This window comes from Pygoscelis adeliae, unplaced genomic scaffold (genome assembly GCF_000699105.1).
Source record: "Pygoscelis adeliae isolate BGI_AS28 unplaced genomic scaffold, ASM69910v1 Scaffold38, whole genome shotgun sequence".
NCBI lineage: Eukaryota > Metazoa > Chordata > Aves > Sphenisciformes > Spheniscidae > Pygoscelis > Pygoscelis adeliae.
Genome location: NW_008825614.1, coordinates 19,704,773 through 19,727,438, shown reverse-complemented (window position 1 = coordinate 19,727,438; position 22,666 = coordinate 19,704,773). Strand labels below are relative to the sequence as shown.

Sequence of the window (22,666 nt, the reverse complement as noted above, 5' to 3'; positions counted from 1 at the left end):
GGGTCTGGAGAACAAGTCTTATGAGGAGCGGCTGAGGGAACTGGGGGTGTTTAGCCTGGAGAAAAGGAGGCTGAGGGGAGACCTCATTGCTCTCTACAACTACCTGAAAGGAGGTTGTAGCGAGGTGGGTGTCAGTCTCTTCTCCCAAGTAGCAAGCAATAGGATGAGAGGAAATGGCTTCAGATTGCGCCAGGGGAGGTTTAGATTGGATGTGAGGAAAAATTTCTTCACCAAAAGGGTTGTCAAGCATTAGAACAGGCTGCCCAGGAAAGTGGTTGAGTCACCATCCCTGGAGGTATTTAAAAGACATGTAGATGTGGTGCTTAGGCACATGGTTTAGTGGTGGACTTGGCAGTGCTAGGTTAACGGTTGGATTTGATGATCTCAAAGGTCTTTTCCAACCTAAACGATTCTATGAAATGCCAGGTAAAAGCTTTGTCTTGAGGCCCCACAGTGTTACTGCCTGTGTGCTGTATCTGTCCTGACCCAGAAAGTCTTTCATGCAGTAAGACATTACAAGCCAAAACCGGGTTAAGTAGGTAACCCAACCTGTTCATTCATCCTCCTCCAAAACCGTAAACCAGAAGCGTTACCATCTGTACCCCCACTGCCGCTCTCATCTGGGGACCTACAGATGGTAGTGGCAGGCTTATTTAAGAGGAGTGTTTCCTTTCAGAGGTGGGATGGCCACCTAATGGTGCTTTGCCTGTCCAGGGACAGCTGTTGGCTTTTGGAGCAGAAGTATTTGCTATACACTGACATTGTCCCTGATACTCTATCAAAGAAAAACAGCCTCAGCGTAACTAAGTGGTTCTCCCATGTCATGAAGAAGCTGGAGGCTTCTAATGAGCGTTCAGTCATAGGAGTCGATGCAGTCTGCTCAGAGGGATGCTGAGCGGCGATTTCCACCCAGATGTCCACCCCTGCTGGAAGCGGTTCTCCTTGGGCTCTTCATTGCACTCTCCCAGCCAGCATCAGGATCAGAAATGCTTTTTGTCAAAAGCGGCCAAGTCCACAGCTGGGGCCAAAACTGCACTGCAAAGAGGGTGCTGAAGACTTCTCTGTTAAGCAGGCTAGACCTATACTTTGCATTTGTTGGTTTGAAGAACCAAAGATAAAGCAAGATCCAAGACTTTAAATTGATTTCAGATAACCTTAAAAAAGACAGTGAATGCAGTAGTTTGGGTTTTTCCTAAGATACAAGAAAACAAACAGAAATAACTTATTTCTGGGTTCCTCCCACTTTAAGTAGGAGTTTTCAAGTGCTGTAGTACAACTACATTATTTCTAAGATTTATTTCCCTCCTCTTCCCTCTCTGCCCCATCTCAATTTTCTGTTATCTAGACTACTACATTTTAATTAAAAGATGCAAGTGGAACCAGCTGTCATCCTCTCCCTTACATGAAGCCTAATTTGAAATGTCTTCCTAAAACAGGTTGAAATTTGCCTTCATTTCTGCTCTAAACATATACATGTTATTAACCACAAAGTGAGATCAAAAAGCTATAACATAATCTGTCTAAATAAATGGTAAAATAATAGATTTCATTTTCAAAGGCTCAGCTATCTGAGCCCATTGGTAATTTATACTCTTTCTTCGTTCCTCTACCGCTCAGACTTTCTTATTGTGCAGGACACCAGTAAATGGAAACAAATGTTTCCATGGCAGCCTGTCTGTGGCATCTCTGCAGCCCTACATCAAACAGAGTGAGTTGCCGTAGGATTCAGATAGGCTGCAGAGCACATGGAAAGCCGACATCTCAGAAAGCATTGGTATCCCCCCTTCTCGGTGGGTGGGGATCAGCTGAGGTAGGAGGGGACTGGTAAAAATACACTGTGTTTGGTTTTTTTTTTTCACCCAGTTTTCTCAGTCATGCTGCCGCTGGGACCTGGGCAGTAGTTGGGTGTCCCATGCTGTAGCTGCTGCTACGCCTTTGTGATGAACCTCTGGTGACTTCCTCCCTGATGGAGACCCCGTTTTCTTAATGGGTTTCCCCGCGTCCTCAGGTGACTTCAGGGTAGCACACCTGAGTTGAAGTGGTGAGAAGTTTTATTTCCACACATTTGAAACCAGGGCTTATAACATGGACAGAGGCAGACTGGAGTGAACAGGTCCCTTTCTGCCCTGCGCAGGTATGTGCTGAAACTCCTTTTTGGAGGCAAAATGGACATGAAATAAATGGATTTTCAAATAGGATGGAGTATTGCGTTTCGGATTATTTTTTCTTTTTCCTGTTAAAAAAGTGAGGGTACACGGATGCTTCTTTAAAAAAATAACTCGTTAAAGACGGTCATAGGACAGGCTTGAAGAATAGAAAACAAGCAGACTTACTTCTGCTCTGCCACCACTGCCAGAAATGAAAGGAGGGTGGTGACTGACTTCAATGCTGCATGTGTTTCTTTTCCTGGTTTTCCAAATCTGGCTTGCAAGACCACCTCTGGAGGAAAAACCCTTCTGTGTTTCTGTATGGCAGTGGGGGAATGCATGGCCCTGTTGTCCCCCTTCCCGCGCAGTGTCTGAGCTGACCCCCAGGAGCCATCTCAGCACGGACCTGCACGGCACTTTTGCATGGGAAGTTTAATAACATTTAATTTCTCATCCGTTTTGAGGTAGGCTTTAAGGTCAGGAAGGAAACCTCTGTAATAAGATGCACTCTGCTTTCTGAAGGATACAGTTTCAGTTACCCCCTGCACATTTTAATTGTTTAATGAATTCCACACAGTCTCTTGCAAATGGCTTTACATGTGAAACTGATTACTGAATGCAAGAGGGAATTTTTTTAATAAGTCTTTTCCTTTTGACCTACTCGTTGCTTACATTTCAGTTAATTTAATATGAAGAGCTGTTTTAGGTTTTTGTTCCTTCCCCGGGATGTGTTTCAGTAAATGTGACTGGGTTGAGATGCATCGTCGTCGTTACACAGAATGTTTTCTGTCCCCAGACCCGCTAATTAGGGCTGACTTAGATTAGCCAGGGGATTCAGTTAAGATCTATGTTACCTGACACATGTCAGTAGGAGTCTCAGTATTGCCTGAACGTGTTCCAGCTGAATAGAGTTAATACACAACTCTTCTGGCTTGTTTTTTCCAAATACTGTGTGCAGCTTTTTATGAGTTAAAGTACTTGTCAATTCAGGAAACATAATGTTCTGGAAATCGATACCCATGTTGTCCAGCTCTTAGTAATCAACTGAGAGGCTGAGCAGAAAAAGGCTTTTTGCTTCAGTTTGGTAATTGAAACAAAAATAAACATGTTAGGGCTACCTTTTTAATGGGGTTTTTTTTTGGTGGTTTTTTTTTTTTAAGGTTTTTCATTGAAGCTAAAGAAATCTAAATTAAAAAAAGGTCACTTCAGGTTGAGCCAGGCTTTTTGGAAATGCCACAAGGCGGAGGGAGGATGCTGGTGTGGCACTTGTGGGGCTGGAGCATTTCCTCCTCGCCAGGAGAGGCTCAGGTCCCCCAGGTCCCCCACAGCTCCTCGTGGCTGGGAACATCTGGGCTGCGTGGTGTTCAGGGAAAAGGTCTCTTATAACCTTGGTAGGAAAACGCACCTAAGCAATTAGACAGCTGGGGTCTCTTGTATTTCCTCCCGTTAATATGCAAGTATTTTACAGAGACTGAAGGAGAACCAAGAATTAAACCCAAATCACTCCTTCAGATGTCGCACCAAGTAAACAGCAGGTTGGGCTTCAAATTCCAGCTTTTGACACAGCAGAGGACATGGTTGCAATCAAAACAAATGCCAAAAGTTTAAAATAACAACAACAAAAAATATTTGTATGTGTCTTCTCCCCATCCATTTCCTGCATCTAGTCCTCTTATCTCTTGCCTTTTGTTAATAGTTTCTGAAAATGATTTGGGCAGTGAAATGATGGGTTTAGCAGACAAAAATCTTCGTTTTGATACTTCGGAGGCGCCAGCCATTTTTCATAATGGTGAAAACTATTGAGAGAGGTCGACCTACGTTGACAAATATTTTCAGCTGCCCCGAAACTGCATTTTCTAGAGAATAAATGATTAGCTGAAAACTTCCTAATGAAATGTTGCCTCCGGTTCCCTCCCCTTGGTGCACCAGTTGGACACAAGCCAGGCAACAGGAGCTTGTTCTCCATCTGGCGAAGTTTTTAAAAATTTTTTGGTCATGCACACTCAAACCCAGGTACTGCAAGGCTCATTGCTGGTTAACCTGTTTGCAAGAGCCCAGGAGAGAATGACCTTTTACCCCAGACAGATAGAGGTCTGTTGGCTCCAGGGGTCCTGTCCTTGTCACCATCCTTCCTGGTGGCTTCACCAGGGTGAGACTGCGTCAATCTCTCCGTGTTTGTCTTCTCCAGGTGCATCACCCAAGGTGGTCCTCACCCCAGAGAGCCTGCCGCTTCTTACTGGGGTGCCTGGTGCAGCCAGCACCCAACCTCCGCATGCATTTTTAAGCGCTACTGGAATATAAATCACAAACAGTGGATTAAGGGCTTTGCTTACCCTTTTCCCTTCCCCAAATGGATGCTCAGATTTTAAAGCCTCCTGCTATTTCTGGACAATGTGGCCATTCCCCCATGCCCATCCTCCTAGAGAAGTTGCTGGTTTTCCTGTCACTGCCTGGTCACGCTTCTGCCAAGCCTCTCTGCAATTTGTCATGTTCCCTGACCCGTTTCTGTGTTACTCAAGTGCCTGTTACCTGCTCCAGCTTCCCCCCAGGCCGTTTGAATTCATCTCCGTTGCTAGTTGCTCCCATTTTATAGGTGCCATCCCCACATTAACACTTCGAGTTGCTGTTTCCAGACCAAAAGTAAGTAAATGTTCACTTTATTATCACCCCCTAAAAATATTAGCTGTCATATAAAATTCCGACACCTCATATGGGTGATTTTTTTCCGGCTGAGCCCCATGCAGTGTTCGCTGGGCTGCTTTTATGTTTTCTTATCCCTGTCTGTTGATACAGTGAACAAAATATCAGAGATGGGACTGAGTGGTGAGGAAATACCTGCTTGCAAAGCAAAGCTTTGACAGGCAGTGAGGTCTGTCTCTCATGGTTTATCTTGCTCTGGCAGAAATGGTTTTGATCTGAAGTGGATAAAACTTGGGTGTAGCTTGAGAATAGGCTATGTTATTTTTCTTGACAAGCCCAGCATTGATGGTGTGATACTGTCTAAGGTACCCCAAATCTAAAAGTTGTGCTGCCTCTCCTGCCTCAAGAGCATCTTTCTGTGCTATGGTTTCTGTGTGATGTGTTTTGGTTTTGTTTTTTTTCACTCCAGCCTGGCAATGTAGGTCAGGGAGAGCTCTGTGGCTTTTAAATTCATATGGCAAGATTACTCTGTAAATCAGACTGTGTTGACAGTAGAGCTTTTTTCAGCTGAAAATAAACAAAATGTTTATGGTTGATTTTTGCTGATAGATGCCGGTAACTATTTACGGTACAGGTAGCGGTTGGTTCCCCTTGCTGTGTCGGTGCTAGGTTTGTGCATAGTTGGCAGTTACACAGGAGAGGTGAGTGTTTGCTGAGCTCATCCAAGTATAGGTAGCATAAAGAAAATATTTATATTTATAACCCCCACTGGAAAGCTTCGACTGCTGTATTGAATCCCAAGAGACCTACTTGAGTTATTGCAGAGTGTCTTGCAGGAGGCAGTAGGGCAATCAGGAGGCATTAAGCCAATGGATCAGCTGCATGTCTAGTTAAAATCCACGCCCAAACAATCTGTGTTCCTAAGAAGGCTGAACAAGGGGGGTACTTTCTCTATTGAAAAGCCTCCAAAATCGTGGAATACGATTTATTATTTTATGTCAGGATTTAGCAAATGTGTGAGACTAATCAACGTGCTGAGAATTGAACTGCTGTTTGAGAAATAGTGTCTGCTGTTTTTTTCTTCTGTCGGAGAGTAATGCTTGTAAGCTGTTACCAGATCTCAATTTTTACAGTATGAATTCTGTTGACGCACTTGGGATGCCCAAGCATTTAGTAATCATCACGTTTGACAGGTATTTCTGTACCTGTTGTGCACATGCCACCATGGCTGTTACGCTTCCACGTATAAAGACATGCTCCAGAGTATTTATTATTTCTCAGGTGCCCCCTTTTGCTGCTTTGCATTGCCATGAACGAAGTGCCTGCTTTATTCCTAAGCATGAAAACTGTGTAGCGCACACCTCGGTACGCTTAGAGCTCCTATGACGCCAGTGCTGCTGTGATCTCTGCTGCTGATGTAGAAGGCAAAAACCCTAATTTGGTTTGATGCCAGAATCGGGACTAGGTCACCAATCTTCTTACTGGGATTTAGCAGTCCCCTGGGTTTTTTTAGATTAGTGCTGGCTTTTTAGGATTGCAAGCTCAAAGGGCATTAAAGAAGGTTGCCCCGATAAAAACTATGTCATGTTATCCAATGTCATTGACGCTTGGTGCAGGTATGTAACTATAGGATAGACAGTGTTACGTATTTATCTAAATACTTGTATTAAATACTTAGGAGATAGGTGTCAGAAAAGGTTATTTTCAGGAATGGTAATACATTTCAATGTGCTATATTACAATAAATATCAATAAGCTGATAAATTATAGTACTACCATGATGGGGGAAAAAAGAAAATGATCAGTTGTCACTGTATGTCAAAATACCTTCTAGTCTACTGTAAGTTTTTTTACGTGGTGTTCGTTTATCCGTGCAGAGAAGTATGGAACAGAGTTCTAAATTAACAAGCAGATAGGCAAAATAATATTGCAGTTTTTATTTCAGAGTATTAGAATACGTTGGTCACCTACTGGGATGAATATGCAGGTTCACACATAAAAATGTCAATAAAGAAATAGAACATTTGGAGAGCTTGTATTGGCGTGCAGCTTTCAGGAAAAGCATTTCTTTATATGAAATATATTCACATTGGGGGGAAAAAGAAGTCTTTTTAACACAGCTTTTATTCAGCTACATCTTTCTGAAATTGCCTAGCTCTTAGTTCTTCCCACATTTGGCTAAATTGTTTCTTCAGTAGATTGTATTTGGAACTGTGACCTGGGACTTTTCCAAATGCAGTTTACTAGTGAAGTTTCATTAGTAGCTATAATTCAGTACATAAAAGATTAAATGGTATTTCCTTTTGACAACCAAAAAATGAATGTGTTTTGCTTTGAACCTTTTATTTCTTGCCTTTATTTTCTTTGCCACCTGAAAGGCTGGCAGAAAGGTCTTGTTCAGTATCTCCTACACATGCTGGCAAACTGCATACAAACTGGTTGAGAGTATTATGTCCATCCAAGGGATACATGTGCCCTCATAAATGTTCATTTATAATACTCTACATATGCCAAAACCAAGATTTTTCCCTAAGAAACATAAAATAGTTGGAGTAAAAAGGCTGGATGAGTTCATTTTTTTTATCTTTAAGCCTTGCTCTGTTTGTCTGTGTGGGAGAGGGGAGTAGCGTATTTGTTGTTTGCTTTGTCACTTCGTATGTCTTACTGCTGTCTTTGGTCTACAAGGTTGTACTGGTAACATCAGCAAAGTTTTCGTTCAGTAGCAGAAGTTACTTCCTTTAAAATGTTTTGTATAATGCCTAGAACATCACTCTCAACGCACTGAACTTCCAGATAAACTAAATGTTGATTTTTCTGGAACTGTCAGTGCCATTTTCAGCAAGCACAGCAGGGGATGTAGGGGCCTAAATTCCAGTGGTTAAGTCATGTTGCGCTTTTAAAAGCTCTCATCCTGCAAGTTATACATGTCGTCTCTAAGATGTACTTCAGTAAACCAGAGGAAAACTTGCTGATTTTCTCCCAGGTGATGCTCCAGGAAATATTCTCCATCCCATTTTTCTTCCTGGACGCTCCCCACTTAGCTTCCTGCTGGGGACTTCAGTTGTGAAACGATAGATTTGAAGAAATTAGGGGTTTCTTTTCTCCTCTGTCACCTTTCTCCTTCATCTTCTTTTCCCCGTGGAGAGAAACTGTGGAGAAGTGTAAACAACACAAAAGCAAATCCTCTGAAAATGCAAAATCCAAATGTGTAGAAGTGAAATGAAGTTCAACTTCTTTGGAATGACTTCTTCCATTTATCTTCCTTGGGAAAAATAAACCACCTGCTATTTTTTTCATCTTCTAATCCAGATTTGTTCAAAAAACACATTCTTCCTATTTGGAAATTTTCTGGCCTAAAGTGCAGTGATTAGCTTCTAGAATTGTTCAGTTCAGCCCTTCGTATCTTGACTAGCTCAAACTCTTTCAGAAAAAATATGGGCAATGTCATAGTATGTAGATTTTTATTTCATTTGCAGATAAAAATGTGCCGCTTACCAGAATGACTGCGTGATTTTAGGACCTCTGATTGACTCTCCGTAGATGGAGGAGCACTGTGATGTGGTCACCAGCTCCTCTGCATTTGGAACCACACTGAATGTTCACTTACTAATAAATTTGTATATGTTTGTGTATGCACATCTTATGTGCATTAAATTATGCATATATTTGCCTATGCATATTAAATTATGTCATATTTGTGACGGTCAAATCGCTCCCCAGAAATGGGGTTCTCAGTACAAAAGTGGTCTTGGAAGCTTGCATACGCTTGAACTTGCAAGTAATAACTATTTGTGCAAGTAATAACTATTTGTGCAAGTAATGCTTTTTTCCAGGATTGGGCATATTTTTGTGTAAACTGGGTAATTCATGAGGAAAGAATGAGAAATGTGTTGTCAGGAGGCTGGAATTTCAGTGACTTGGAGACTCAGCTGGGGGAATTTGTGGGAAAAGAGTGCTCACTGCGGCGATTACAAAGTATTCCTGACAACCACCTAATCATTTACACTTGTTTGTGTTGTAAGAATAATTGCAGAAGCTGCAACATGGGGAGGGAGAAACTTCCCCGTGTGTATGCTAGTTATTTGTTGCCATGTATGTTTTAACTTTTCTGTGTGTTTTCCTTGCGTTTTCGCAGAGGAGGCCAACATGTGGCCCATGCAGTGTAGAAACCGAAGTGTTGACCAAGCTTGCAAAATGCAATTTAAATCAAAACAGTAAAATGAAATAAAATCAGTGATCTGGACACAATTGGAATCTTTTTCACCATGCACATTGCAAATGAAAAAATTAGCTAATACTTCCCCACCAGAAGGACCAGGGGAAAAGGAAGAGGTTAGTACAGCCACATGCCAAAATACATTACCGCATGCAAGGCTAGAGCCAGCCCACACATTTATACAGTGCATTGTTAAGATCCATTGGAAAGTGCAAATGCTAATTAGGAATGTGAACCAGATAACCTCAGCATCAGTTAAAGTCCAATTATTCCTACCGGGATTTCATGATACTAATCTGTTTGTCCTTCTTCCAGCAATCGTGCCCAACTAGAGTTATTACAGTAATTATACAGAGTTTAACACCAGGCTGGTGCTAGTGTGGCGTTTGTTCACTGGCAGCTTGACAGCTTTTCCGGGGAAAGTGTGGCAATGTCGTGTTTGCATATGTATTTGTGCAGAAAGATACGTGCATACTCTTTCCATTTAAAATCCCGGTCCACAGCTGTGATACTTGTTCGTCTTGCTGTGCTCCTTGACTGAGCAGAAAGTGAGGAAAAGTTTCAGTTCATTGGGGTGCCCTGACCTTGCAGTTACTGTGCAGCGGAGATGTGATGGGTATTGGCGGAAAAAAAAAATCCCTTTATAGCTGTTTGGCTGTGGGACTCTTTCTATCTTCAGGTTTTCCCTTGTCTGTAAAACTCGGTGTGAATGTGATCTCTTGTAATTGCTTTCAAACAGGAGTGGCATACCTGCATGCTGCAGACAGCTTCCTCCCCCAGCCCTAGCTCCGCGTTTTGCATCCACATGAGACTGCAGCATCGGATGCAAAAATAGAACCACTCTAAAATGCGACACTTTGGAGGTTGCAATGGCTTTCATTTCTAGGAAGCTGAGAGGGCTGTTTTCTGCTCTTCAGCTCCTCATCCTAGTTCCGTGTCAGTGAGAGGAAGGTAATCTGCTCGTGAGTAAAAATAGAGTATGAGAGTAGACTAACACTCTATGCTTTAATCAGGTATACGATGATTAACTCCTTAGTGTCTGTGAAGGTACACAGGGATCCCAGTATCAGCCGTGCTGGTTGGAAGGGACTGGGGAGGCCAGCTGAGCCAGCCCCTGATTTGAGCAGGGTGATGGCCAACGCTGGGTCAGCCCAGCAGTGGCATTGCCTGGCCAATGCCTTGAAACCCCCCAAGAACAGAGGCTCCTCAGCCTTGCTGAGATACTGGTCCCAGTGCAACATTGCCCCTCCAGCGAGAAATTTGTCTGACAGAGGGTTGGAGTCGATCTGGAATAAGCCCGAGTGGTGACAGGTCCTCAGCACAGATGCCTCTCTGCTGGAATAAAGCTAGGAAAGGTGGCCGGTCTGGTAGGTTGGAGGTTACCCAGCAAATGCAGGTGTGTTGTTCAGGGTGAGGGTGCATCAGAAGAGAGGCTCAGGCTGCGTCACGAAGGCAGGTGCCAAAATGCCCCACAGACAGTTGCAAATGGTTGTGTTTCAGGGGCAGGACAGGATTGCCGAACCGTGAGCCACACCAGCTTGAAGGAGACGTTTCTGAGAGATGGTGTCTCCTGGCTTGGGGCAGCCAAGCCTACACTCTTGCACAGAAGCAAAATTTGCCCCTTGGAGGCGGCAGTTCTGGATCCTGATAAATTTTCCTCTGGCCCAACTAGCTTCCGGTCTGGGAAGCACTGTCCAGCATATAACATTTGAAATCTTCCTGATATCTTCCTTATATCACACTAAACAGCAAAGAGGGTTCCTGGGGTCTTACTAGTACCTGTGTGACAAGGAAGTTGGTGTCACATCTTTCTATTACATTGTTGGTTGCTCATTTCCCATATAATTTTCCTCGTTGCTTATCACAGTACAGTAACATACGGTTTTGGTAGCTTGATTGCTGCAATACAGGGTTTTTTATTACCTGAGGGTCCTGATGGACAACAAGGTGAACAAGAGTCAATGATGTGCCCTGGCAGCAAAGGCAGCCAGGGGCATCCTGGGCCACATTAGGCAGTGTTGCCAGCAGGGTGAGGGAGGTGATCCTTCCCCTCTACTCAGCACTGGTGTGACACTCCTGGAGTGCTGGGTCACGGTCCTGGCTCCCCAGTACGAGAGAGACATGAACATACTGGAGAGAATCCAACGAAGGGCCACGAAGATGGTGAAAGGGACTGGAACATCTCTCCTGTGAGGAGAAGCTGAGAGAGCTGGGACTGCTCAGCCTGGAGAAGAGACGGCTCAGGGATCTTACAAATGTGTATCAATATCTGATGGGAGGACTAAAGAAGACAGAGCCAGACTGTTCTCAGCGGTACCCAGTGCCAGGACAAGAGGCAATGGGTGCAAAGTGAAATACAGGAATTTCCATTTAAATGGAAGAAAAAAAACATTTTTACTATGAGGGTGGCCAAACGCTGGCACAGGCTGCCCAGGCAGGCTGTGGAGTCTCCGTCCTTGGAGATAATTCAAAACCCGAGTGGACACAATCCTGAGCAACTTTCCCTAGGTGGCCCTGCATGAGCAGAGGGGTTGGACTAGGTGATCTCCAGAGGTGCCCACCAGACTCAGCCAGTCTATGATTCTGTGATTATATTAATGTGAAATACATATTTTGTGACTGAAGTGTGAACGTATCTGTAGCAAAGACTTGCGTTTTTTCACTTTAATAATGTTTGTTTATCATAAGTACATTACAGCTTATGGGCTTAATCATAATAAAGGAAAACTTTCTCATTATTTTTCTGCATTAAGAAATACCAGACATTGTACCCAAATGTTCACCAGTGAGAATAATTGACTTTATAATAATCTTGTTACCCATGCAGAGCTAAGGTGGAATTACTTAATTTTTCAGCTCCTCACTCTCAGTGATGTACAATGTCTTATCTCGGTCTGGTGGTCTTGTTAAGGGGATGCAGGTGGGATGGAGGGATATGAGCTGAAGAAGCCGACGTGGGAGGGGTATGAGCATGGACTGTTTCTGGAGAAGCCAATTAGGGGATGGGAGAGCCTTTTGTGGCCTTTGGCCTCCCAAGGAGGGAGCAGCTCAGCTCCAAAACCGAGGAGAAGCTGGTGAGGAGAAAGGCCACTTCTCCTCTCCCTTGCGTGTGGGAATTGCTGGCGGGCACAAGCTTGCCAAGTTCACTGCTGCTGGCTCCTTTCACTGGAAGCTTGACCAGAAGGCTGTTTATTCCCATTCCAGCTTTGAGCGAGAGCCCTGGCCTTTGTAGAGCTGCAGGGAGGAGGCTGTGAAAAGCATAAAGTTTTTGTTCCCGGGCTTTTGTACTCATTTATACCATTCAGTCTATGTTTTGCATTCTTTCTGTTGTCTTGATTTCCCAACGCTTAAGCAAAATGTCTCTTTTTCCACAACTGCATATTTCATTTCATCCCATTCATGCCTGAAAAATAGCTAGGAATATTTCTGGAGGGGGGACTTGCCATATTTACCTTTCAGAAAAACTCTTCTTTTACCAGGCCAGTATTTTCTAGCATGAAGTCTGATTTTTTTTAATCCACATTTTTTGGACTGCTGAGAATTGGTTGGCATTTTTGGCATTAACTTGTGATCTACAATAACCAGCAGACTGTCAGTCTTTAATCACCTTAGATGATGAAAGATGCTTTCCACCCCAAAATGGTGGAAAGCAAAGGTTTAAGATGGATTGAGATGTATGAATTTGTAACTTGACCTTTCTCTCCTCCTCCCATTCTCTTCCTGCAAAAGCAATGATACCGATGCCTTGCCTGGCATGCTTATTTGGGCACACAGTAAAATAAAAGTAACTAACAAGAGCACGGGAGGTCTGTTTTTAATTATATATCCTAACTAAACCTCTTAATTTCCCATGGATTAATGTAGTAGCCTCCCCTCACTGTGTTTTTGTGCAATGTTGTTTTAAAAAGAGGGTGTGCATGCTAATCCTGCGTGGGTACGAAGCAGCAGTGCTGCGTGTACGCAGGTACACGACGATTTGGAGGGCATCAGTGGTGGCTACACTGCCAGGCAGCCCCCACTCCCCAAATGACAGGAGCCCTCTAAATCCTGCTCCCACGGGTGAGCTCTGACGTGGGAAGAGGCGCTCAGTGGCAGCAGCAAGGCTGCAATGTGAGGCTCATCTGTCTGGACACTGATGGGTGTTTCTGCGGACAGTGAGAAGGAAAGTGGTCCTGGTAAGGCTTCCCCTCAACCATCACCAGTTCACCCCTGGTGTCTGGTGAAGAGAGGACCCCGACCAGGAAGGGCTGTCAGTTATACATGGTATTTCTGACGTCCTCTCGCAGCAGCGGCAGCGCTTTTTTTTTTTTTTGTGGAAAGTGGCAGAGTACAACTTGGGCATCTTCCTACAGAAGGAGGAGGAGGATCCATTTTGTCATGGACAAAAAATGAGTCATGCAAATTAGTCCAGGCTTGCCATACTTATTCTTACTTGCCCGCAATGTGTAGCCAAACAAGAAATCCTGAATGTTGGGGTTTTTTTTTTTCTGGTTGGTTGTTTTTTATTACAGCGCAGCCCCACAACTGTTTCCTGCAATTCCCTATTAAAACAACGTACCTTCCAGCTGCTAGCTACTATTTCTGAAAGCTGACGTCTGTGTAGCTGCACGGATCGGCCACATAAAACAGCTCCTGTGTTGGCCTTGTGTGACTCTTACAATTAAGAGGACATTGAAGTGTCACAATTCAAATATACGTAAGTGGTGCAGACATAGTGTTTTTCAAAGCAGGTATCCTCTAGAGCTAACCTGCTTATTTCTCTCCCTTCAGTATAACACTTGGTTTGTTATCAAGTAGAAAAGCAAGAAATTTGGCAAAATGCAGCATTGCTTGCTTATAGCAGTGTCGTGGTTTAACTTCAGCCAGCAACTGAGCACCACACAGCCGGTCGCTTACTCCCCCCGCCCCGGTGGGATGGGGGAGAGAATCGGGAGAGCAAAAGTGAGAAAACTCGTGGGTTGAGATAAGAACGGTTTAATACAAGGAAACCATTCACTACTCCCCATGGGCAGGCAGGTGTTCAGCCATCCCCAGGAAAGCAGGGCTCCATCACGCGTAACAGTTGCTTGGGAAGAAAAACACCATCACTCCAAACATGCCCCCCTTCCTCCTTCTTCCCCCAGCGTTATACGCTGAGCATGACATCATATGGTGTGGAATGTCCCTTTGGCCAGTTTGGCTGTGCCCCCTCCCAGCTTCTTGTGCACCCCCAGCCTTCTCAGTCAGTAGAGCATGGGGAGCTGGAAAGTCCTTGACTAGTGTAAGCACTACTTAGCAACAACTAAAACATCGGTGTGTTATCAACATTATTCTCATCCTAAATCCAAAACACAGCACTGTACCAGCTACTAGGAAGACAATTAACTCTATCCCAGCCGAAACCAGGACAAGCAGAAATGTGACTATTTTGGCTTGAAGGCTCTGAGTTGGTTCTTCTCTGCACACCAGTAGTGAGATCTTTTTTATCCTCCTGATCCTCTCCATGGAGCATCAAGTATAAAACCACCAACTGCTTATTATCTACTTCCAACTTTGGGGTGTGAAGAATTAGCTAAACATTTGTTTGAAATTATAAAGGAGCTGGGGTATATTTATGCTTCCTAGTACAGGGTGGAAGGCGTGTGACAGGCAGAACAAGGCCCTCAAGCTGTGTGCTCAAATGATACTGGAAGACACAGTAAACGAAGTTACAGCAATATGCTGGCAGTACGCTTCTGTGCCTGGTTTTTTCTCATCTGGAGAACACTTGCTATACTCCATCAGCCACGCTCTTCAGTTTCCCCATCAATAAAAATGTAGAGAATATTTCCCTGCTTCCTTTCTAATATACCATCAGACCCCAAGAGAAATACCAAATTTAACATAAATGAGGTTACGCTGCATAACTCTCTCCATCATCTCTCGTAATGTTTTTGCAGGGTGTTAGGCAGCAACCCTCAATTCTTTTTTTTTTCTTTTCTCTTGGCTTGCTTACCACTTCTAAAATAGTTTGAGGCCAGCGTTGGGCTCCACGGGTTTGTTGGCATAGCTGTGTCAGCCTGGATTGTGAAATATCCGTGCCCCAGCCAAGGCTGCTGGGCTGGCAGTGCGGTGTGGGCGCAGCTCTGTCAGCAGAGGCGCGTGAATTTGGAGGCGGCGTTCTTTCCTCTTGTGTGTCAGCTTCCTGCGCTGCGTTTGAAGCAAGTAGTGTATTTCCAGTCTGCTTAAAGTCTTGTGTGTGCTACAGATAAAGAAACTGCGGCGCTGACATCAACTAAAATATTATGTATGCGTGTGTTTGATACAGAGTGGGGAGATTTTTTCCTTCAGCTGAGTTGCACTTAGGGAAGCAGGCAGTGGTGAAACAGTGGCCCAAATAATTTTTAATTGTTTATCATAATTAACGCATATCAAAGTTGGCACACGTAGCTTATAAAGAGGACGTTTCTCTCTGCGTTTGGTTTTTTGGAGAATTTTTCTCAGTGTCACATACAATGCCGAGAACTAGGATGACCTGAATTTTTACCATCCAATATGAGAGATGCTACAAAGCTTCTGCTAAGGGCTCTGGCTGTTGACAGTGAGAGAGGTTCTCATCTAATGTGTGAGCAGTAAAAAAGGTTAGTGGGACACTGGAAAGCTGCTTTCTTACCCAGCTGCCTTCCCAATGAGATACAAGGCTCTTTCAGTGATTTCAGTAGATTAGACAAAAAAGGATCCTGGAATTAGTCCGCATTGTTACCGAAGCAAGAAATATCTCCATGTTTGGGTTTTCCTCCAGTGGATCGCCCCCAAGTCACAGCTCTGATAGTCCATGACCAGGAATATTTTGTACCGTTGTTTGTTGGTACTGTTGCACACAAAGAACCCTCCGGTTTGCTGAGGTAGGACCTCAGTGTGCATCTGAATTTGCAATTTCTGAAAGACGGAAGAGATCTTCCAATTGAAACTTAAAACATGACATGTATTGACTTATTTTTAACTCCACAAGACGACATGAACTTTTATGGAAAGCAAATCTGCCCCATTCAGCAGAGTCTTATGAAGCTCCAGATCAATAGGTTTGAAAGATGGATGAGTTTAAACAAATAATTTTGGGGTTATGGATTTGAGAATTAAACAGAAAAGGTGTTACTCTAATGCTTATATTACTTTATTTTGCAAACATGATTTTTTTTCCTGTTCATTTCCCACAGAAACGTTCCAGAGGTCAAGTGCTATTTGACAAAGTGTGCGAGCATCTGAATCTTTTGGAAAAAGACTACTTTGGGCTAACATACAGAGACACAGAAAACCAAAAGGTAACCCACAAAACTGTGGCTGGCCTTTGGCACGTGGACATCAGAGCTCCGTGAGACACCCCCCAGACAGCTGCAAACAGTTCAGAAGTTGTTACCTTCCTTGCAAAGTTCCATAGACATAGCTTGAGCTATTGTTTTTTGTAACTGTACCTCTTGAGAGCATCCCCTGTGTTTCCCTGGCTTCCCTCTGTGTGGGCTATTTATGACATGAAAGAAGTTAATCATATAGCTGGTTCTCTTTCTAGTATGATTTATGTCATTACTGCTATAGATGAAAGTCAGATTTACATTCATATATACACTACTAAACATACAGTACTAAAATACAGCTTAATAATACTATGGTTGGGATACAGATAGGCAGGAGTTGATTGACTGCTCCTGCTAACTGCTAAGGTAAAGTAAGACTTTAAGTCTTGACTTGCTTTATCTGAGTGTTATTGTTGATTTGGCTAAAGACATAAGTCTTCAGAAGAAGTTGGCAGCCATAGTGAATCACATTCTGCTTGTCTGCATCTCAGCTTCAGTATTAAATAAGCTATGTATTAACAGTGTCCAAGATGAACTAATGTGCAGGTGATATATATATATTGTTTTGGACATGTTACGATGAAAGAGTATCAAAGGATAATGTAAAATACACTGTGTGTTTCTGACATTTTAAGATAAACATTTTGAAAGAAACCAGTAACAAAACTATTTAGCAATATGTGCCGTAGCCCAGCAGAGCTCACCAGGTGAAGGTATTTTGTGCTTTGCATGGCCTGAAAGGTCTTCCCCGATGAAGCTGGAGCTGTTATTGCTTCTTCAGCTGTTTATGTCTGGTGAGAACAACAGTTCTATTTTCTAGGCTTCCCTTTGTTTCAGTTATATATGATACAAAAGAAATCAATTCTTTTTTCTCTCTTTTCCCCTTTCTTTACAGACTTCTAAGTATAAGGATTTTGTTTCTGATTCAGAAAATCACTTAAGCAGACACTTGGTCTGTGCCCAGTGCAAGATAACACTTTAGCATATGCTTAGTTTTGAGTTGTGGTAGAAGTTAGACAGATGTTTAAGTACATTTCCAGATAGGTGTGCTTTCCTGTACTGGAAAGAAGAGAATGTATTCACTATTAACAGGTGGTTTAGAAGTACTAAACATTTATAGATTGCCAGTTACTTTACAGAGCTAAACAGCTAAAAGTATACTACCTGCCACCACATTTATTGATCAATAACATGTATATTTTTAATGTCAAAGTATTTAGCAATTCACCTCTATCCTCTGCCAGATAACTTCCAGCCAGACAATATGTGTGCCCATATCACATGTCACCTTTGAAAATAGAAATCCTGATGCATCTTTAATTTCTTGGTGCATAGTGTGCTTTCGTGCTCAGCAATAGCTGGAGCTCTTCAGGCTCATGTTTTGCACCACAGACAGGGTTTGGACAGCTGCAAATTGGTTGTTTTTGTTGGGGGGAGATTGTTGTGTTCTGCTTGTTTGATATTTCTTTAGTATTTTTTTTTCTCTGATACATTTGTTTATCTTCCTTTGGAGAAAATGGAACTTTCCTAGGGGAAGCGAACTTTTTGTTCTGGGCTGTGTGAGGCATTTTAAATATTAATTTGATTCTGTTAGAGGACAAGGCAGCGGCGGCACCAAGAGACCCCAAGCTGCTGTGCACCTCCTCCAGGGGAATTTTGTCTGCTCCTTGGCATCCATGGAGTAGTAACATATCGCTGTGATAATTCCCCACCTCCTGGGCAGGGGTTTTGTCTTGCATAGTCACCGGGCTCTGCACGGTGTGGATGGGGGCAGCCCCGGTGCTGCAGTTCTGCCTCTGTTTTCCGCCTGTGCTCCCTCCGCCTCTGGGAAGCCTCTCGTGCCTACGCTGGGTTGCAAATGCACAGTACCCTGTGCCACGCTTGCTTATCCTTTTCAGCCCTTCCAGGATTAGAGCAAAAAAACAACCAAACAAAAAAAAACCCACCTTCTTAACAAGCTTGTAGAAATTTAATCTTCCCAGAAGATACTCTGGACAAAGGTTTCTGCGGATTTATTTTACTAATTTCTTAATTTTTTTAATTTATTTCAAACCATTCAGCCCCTCAACGTCTGGGAAGGTTAATAAAAATCCTGCTTCTACCCAGGGCCACATCTTGAAAGTTAGTGTTATCCCTGCCTACTGCTGCTCCAAGGAGAAAGGGGTGGCAGACCTTCACGTGTTCTAGTTTTGACTCTTAGCGCTGTTTTAAAAATAATGTTTATTGTGTTTTCTAATTCAAATTGAAAAAAGGAAACATTTTCTTTGCAGAACTGGTTGGACCCTGCCAAGGAAATCAAGAAGCAGATCCGAAGTAAGTTCGTTACCATTTGTGTGTTTATTTCAGGAGGTCTGGAAAATTTTCATTCTGGTGTATCGGGACCCCAAAATCTACACAAAAAAGTGTCTCCCTCCAAACTGCTATCTGTGTTTGCGAAGACATTCAACCCCTGTGGCGCTGAGCGGGGATGCAAGAGGCAGAGGGGGCTCCCCGGCACATGAGCGGCATGTCATGGGCACCATATGCCCGTCACTGCCCAGCCCCTCTGATCCTCTGGGCTTGTTCCTAAACCACTGGGGTAGCTCGCCACTTTTGGGTCGAAGGGCCCGTCCCACCGGGGTGCCCCCAGCACCAGGGGCTCGGCAGCCCCCTCGTCCCGGCCCCTCGCCCCGGCCCCGCTGCGCACAGGGTGAGGGGACAGGTGGGACGGGGCCACGGCCTCCTTCTCGATGCCTTCCCCCAGGAGAGCATGCTCCCCCCTGGGGCAACAAAGCCTATTTCACAGTCTTCTTTTGCATCCTGTCCCGAGTCTCTGGCAAAGGAATTACCTGCATCTTTTAGGTATTTTGCCCCATAATGAGTGCAGGAGGTTACTGAGACTTGTAACACATGAACTTGCATTGCTGAAAACAACTTGACATTTGCAGAGATGCAAAAACCTGAAGTTTGACATTAAGCAACGTAACCTTAGGGACTAGGTCCCATCTATAAATTATTTCTTTGCATTACTGATATTTATATCATATCCAGGAACGCTGCTCATGCCCCATACTGAAATACTTCACTGATGCAGAGATAGCACTCTATCTAAAATATCTTTCCTTCCTGCATTTCAAAAGCTTGAACTTTGCTCCTAAAATGACCATTCAGTTCACAGAGAACCAGTCAATTTTCTGCTTCACATGAATATTTTTAAAAGCTCAGTTGTTAAATTTAGCCATCTGCTACATTAGAAATTCAAAAACCTCTCGAAGGAAAACCTTGTCAGGACTGCCAGGCTCAAAATTTGACCTGCCTTTTTTTTTCCCCCTCACTTTTTAAAATTGATGAAATGTTTGTGTGTGTGATTTCTTTGGGCAAGAAAGCCTCAGTAGTTTTTTTCTGCATGTTTTGTACATGATCTCTTCTAGCACTTGCGCTTTTACAAGCAAATGCATCTGGTAGTTCACATTTGTTGGGTCAGGCCCAGCAAATGAATCACTTCCTTCTCCAAGATTCAAAGGGTTAATTTACACTGGCTGGAAAACTTCCCCACTTACTAGGAGCAACCACACCTTTCCACCAGTATTATTTTCATTAAAAGTAAGTGATCTGCAATAAAAAGTAATGAAAATCTGCCTTTTTTTAATCTCTTGAGAAGATGGATCTGGAGAGGAAGGTGCTGTAGACATTGATGAGTCAGGTTACACTGATGGTCAATGCAAGTAAAGCAGCGCAGCTCCACACCGATTTGAAATGCATTTAATATGTGCCCGAGCCGTGAGATAGACAATGAAAGGTTGTGACAGCGAGAGATTAACCGGGGCAGAAGAGTCTCGTCCTGGACTTGATGCAGGGGACAGTTGTATTTGCAGAAGATGACAGCGATAATTTGCTTGCTCTGTACAATTCACCCCAGAAGTTTGGCACAGGGCAACAGTGGAAAAGTAGGGCTGTTACTCATGGCACTTTCCAAAACATATATAACCGTGCTAAATGCTGGTTGAGTTGTACAATACTCAGATATCCGTGATTCCACTGCAGACCACAGGGATTTCATCCCAGTGGTTGAGAAATGAGGCTGTCGCCGTGTGTGCTGCCCCTGGTTCTCACCCCATTAGTTATAAACCCGCTAACTTGCACAGTGTTAGGTTTTATTTAAACCCCTGTAAGTGAGGGGTGAAGGCCTCTTACTTTGGTATCTTAAACCATCCATGCTATATGATAGGCTGTATCATAGGTTTGATTTATTTTGTGTGTGCCGGAGGAATAGATTTTCAGGCCATGGCCCCTTCCCTCTGTCGTGGGGTCAGGTGTCACCCACAGGCTCCCCTCCCACCTTGGGGTCGGTCCTCTCCCCGGTGGGAGCATGCCCCATCCTCGCTGCCAGCCAAGTCTTCCTTCCACCAGCTTTTATGGACCAAGAGAGTGGAAAAGTTCCAAAAAACAAGGAGCCCAAAAGTCTCACCAAGAGCTGAAGTCCTGATGATAAATGTCGAAAGTCTCGCACATTGAGCCTGTTTTCTCAGGTGTGTGGATGACCAAATCAGATGGGCTTTGCACGGGATGAAATTTCCTTGTCATCTCTAAATAAATACTCCCAAACACCCAATTAGGACACCTTACAGTATTTCCAGGCAAGCAGACCTGTCCAGCGTATAAGCTATCTTACTGGAGAGTGCACCAGATACACCTTCAAACCCCATACTCTTCAGGAGGTACCTAGGCACAAGGTGCCTCTGAATTGAAAATCGTGGGAAAGCCCTACCCTGTCAGGTTTATAAGGAAGAGTCCTGTTTTTCAGTGTTTACAAGCGCTTCCTCATTACATGGCCAATACTACGGACTTTTCAAGAGAGATCTATTTATTTCCAGTTAGATTTGTACTTTGACATCAATGCGTTTCAGAAAACAGAAGTGTCATTACTTTGGCTTTGGTTTCTTGACTACAGAAATACTGTAATGTATGTGGTAGAAGTACGTATAAGAGGTATATCCCACAACAGAGGCCTCGGTGAAAAGTCTTGTTACTGAAAAAACAGTGTTGCTTGTAAGAGCACTGTGGTTTGGGGTTTTGTTACTGCTTTTTATTTGCATTCGAGACATGTGCTAGTATAACCTGTCCCTTTTTTCACAATAGCTTTTATATTTACATACTATGTTCAACTCTTTTTTTTAGTCTTGATATTCTTTCTTTACAGCATTTAAAGCTAACGCTCCAAACAAAATTTCACAAACTGTGGTGATGCAAACCAGTATCCATCCCATGGGTCACCTAAGCTTACTGAAAGAACTAAATAAGAATTCCCCACTGTTATGTACTGTTTTTCAGTCATGCTCTCTGTGTTTGTCCTTGCAGTTTTGTCTGCACAGTAATTTATGTCTGCTGGAGACGGGAGCTATGTGCTGAGGCAGCACTCTGAGAGGGTGCTGTGAGCTGGTTTGGGCAGCCAGAACTCGGCACATCAGCCCGCTCCAGAGCCCATTTGTACTCTCGCTTGCGGTGTTTCCAGCGCGTCTGTATTTTGGGTTACTGGTTTTTAAAGCTTGTATAGGCTGTGTTTTCGGATGGTTAATTCCAGTAAACATTGTTTTCAGACTGAGGGGGTTTTTTAGTGTTAGTAATAAATTACTGCTCCCTTAGGGTCCTCGCTTCAGTGGAAATCTTACTAAATAAGAAAAGAGCTGTAAAATCTGATCTAATACTGTAATTGCGAGAGGAAAAAGTAGTATCTTCAGAACGATGTATAGGAAAAAGTTACTATATCCTGTTCTTATGAATTGCTTGGCTGAGGTATTTTTAAGTCTGCTGGTAATCGAACAGCATGAGCATCTCCGTTTGCACTTAGAGTGTGCTTTCAGTCAATCTGTGTTCTTTTCCAGGTGGTGCTTGGCAGTTTGCATTTAATGTGAAATTCTACCCTCCAGACCCTGCCCAGCTATCTGAAGATATTACCAGGTGTTTAAAACATTAAATACCTTTCTAGAAGGGGCTTCAAAGCTGTTCGTAGTAGCGCTTACACTCTAATTATCTAAGAAGAGGAATGTTTTGTATTCCCATTGGCTTCTTTTCTCTTATGAGCTTATGAGCGATGCTCTGGCAGAACAGACACTGTGAACGGTGTCTGTCCTCTGAGCTAAGAAGACTTTTGTATAATTTAACCCTAAAACCCAGCTTTTCCAATACACATGTTCCTGAGAGTTGATCTTAATTTTCACAAAGATGCCCAATGCCCATTTTTGCCAGTGGTAAAAAGTTGTTATTGTAAGTAAAATCATAACTATGAAAGGAAAGAAGTAAGTGGGATGAGAATAAGTATGCGTGTAAGTTTTGTATGGCATTTGACGAGGTAAGCAATTGATGTGCATGGTGTA

General features: G+C 43.4%; 1 protein-coding gene across 1 annotated transcript in view; it reads left to right on the top strand.

Annotated features, from left to right (window-relative positions):
* Window positions 1–22,666, top strand: part of EPB41L3 (erythrocyte membrane protein band 4.1-like 3) — a 98,799-nt gene that overhangs the window by 41,235 nt on the left and 34,898 nt on the right. Inside the window, exons 4-6 of the mRNA XM_009333072.1 lie at window positions 16,179–16,283; window positions 18,584–18,626; window positions 22,175–22,250. Of these exons, the coding sequence (XP_009331347.1) occupies window positions 16,179–16,283; window positions 18,584–18,626; window positions 22,175–22,250 (224 nt within the window). The remainder of the gene's footprint in view (window positions 1–16,178; window positions 16,284–18,583; window positions 18,627–22,174; window positions 22,251–22,666) is intronic.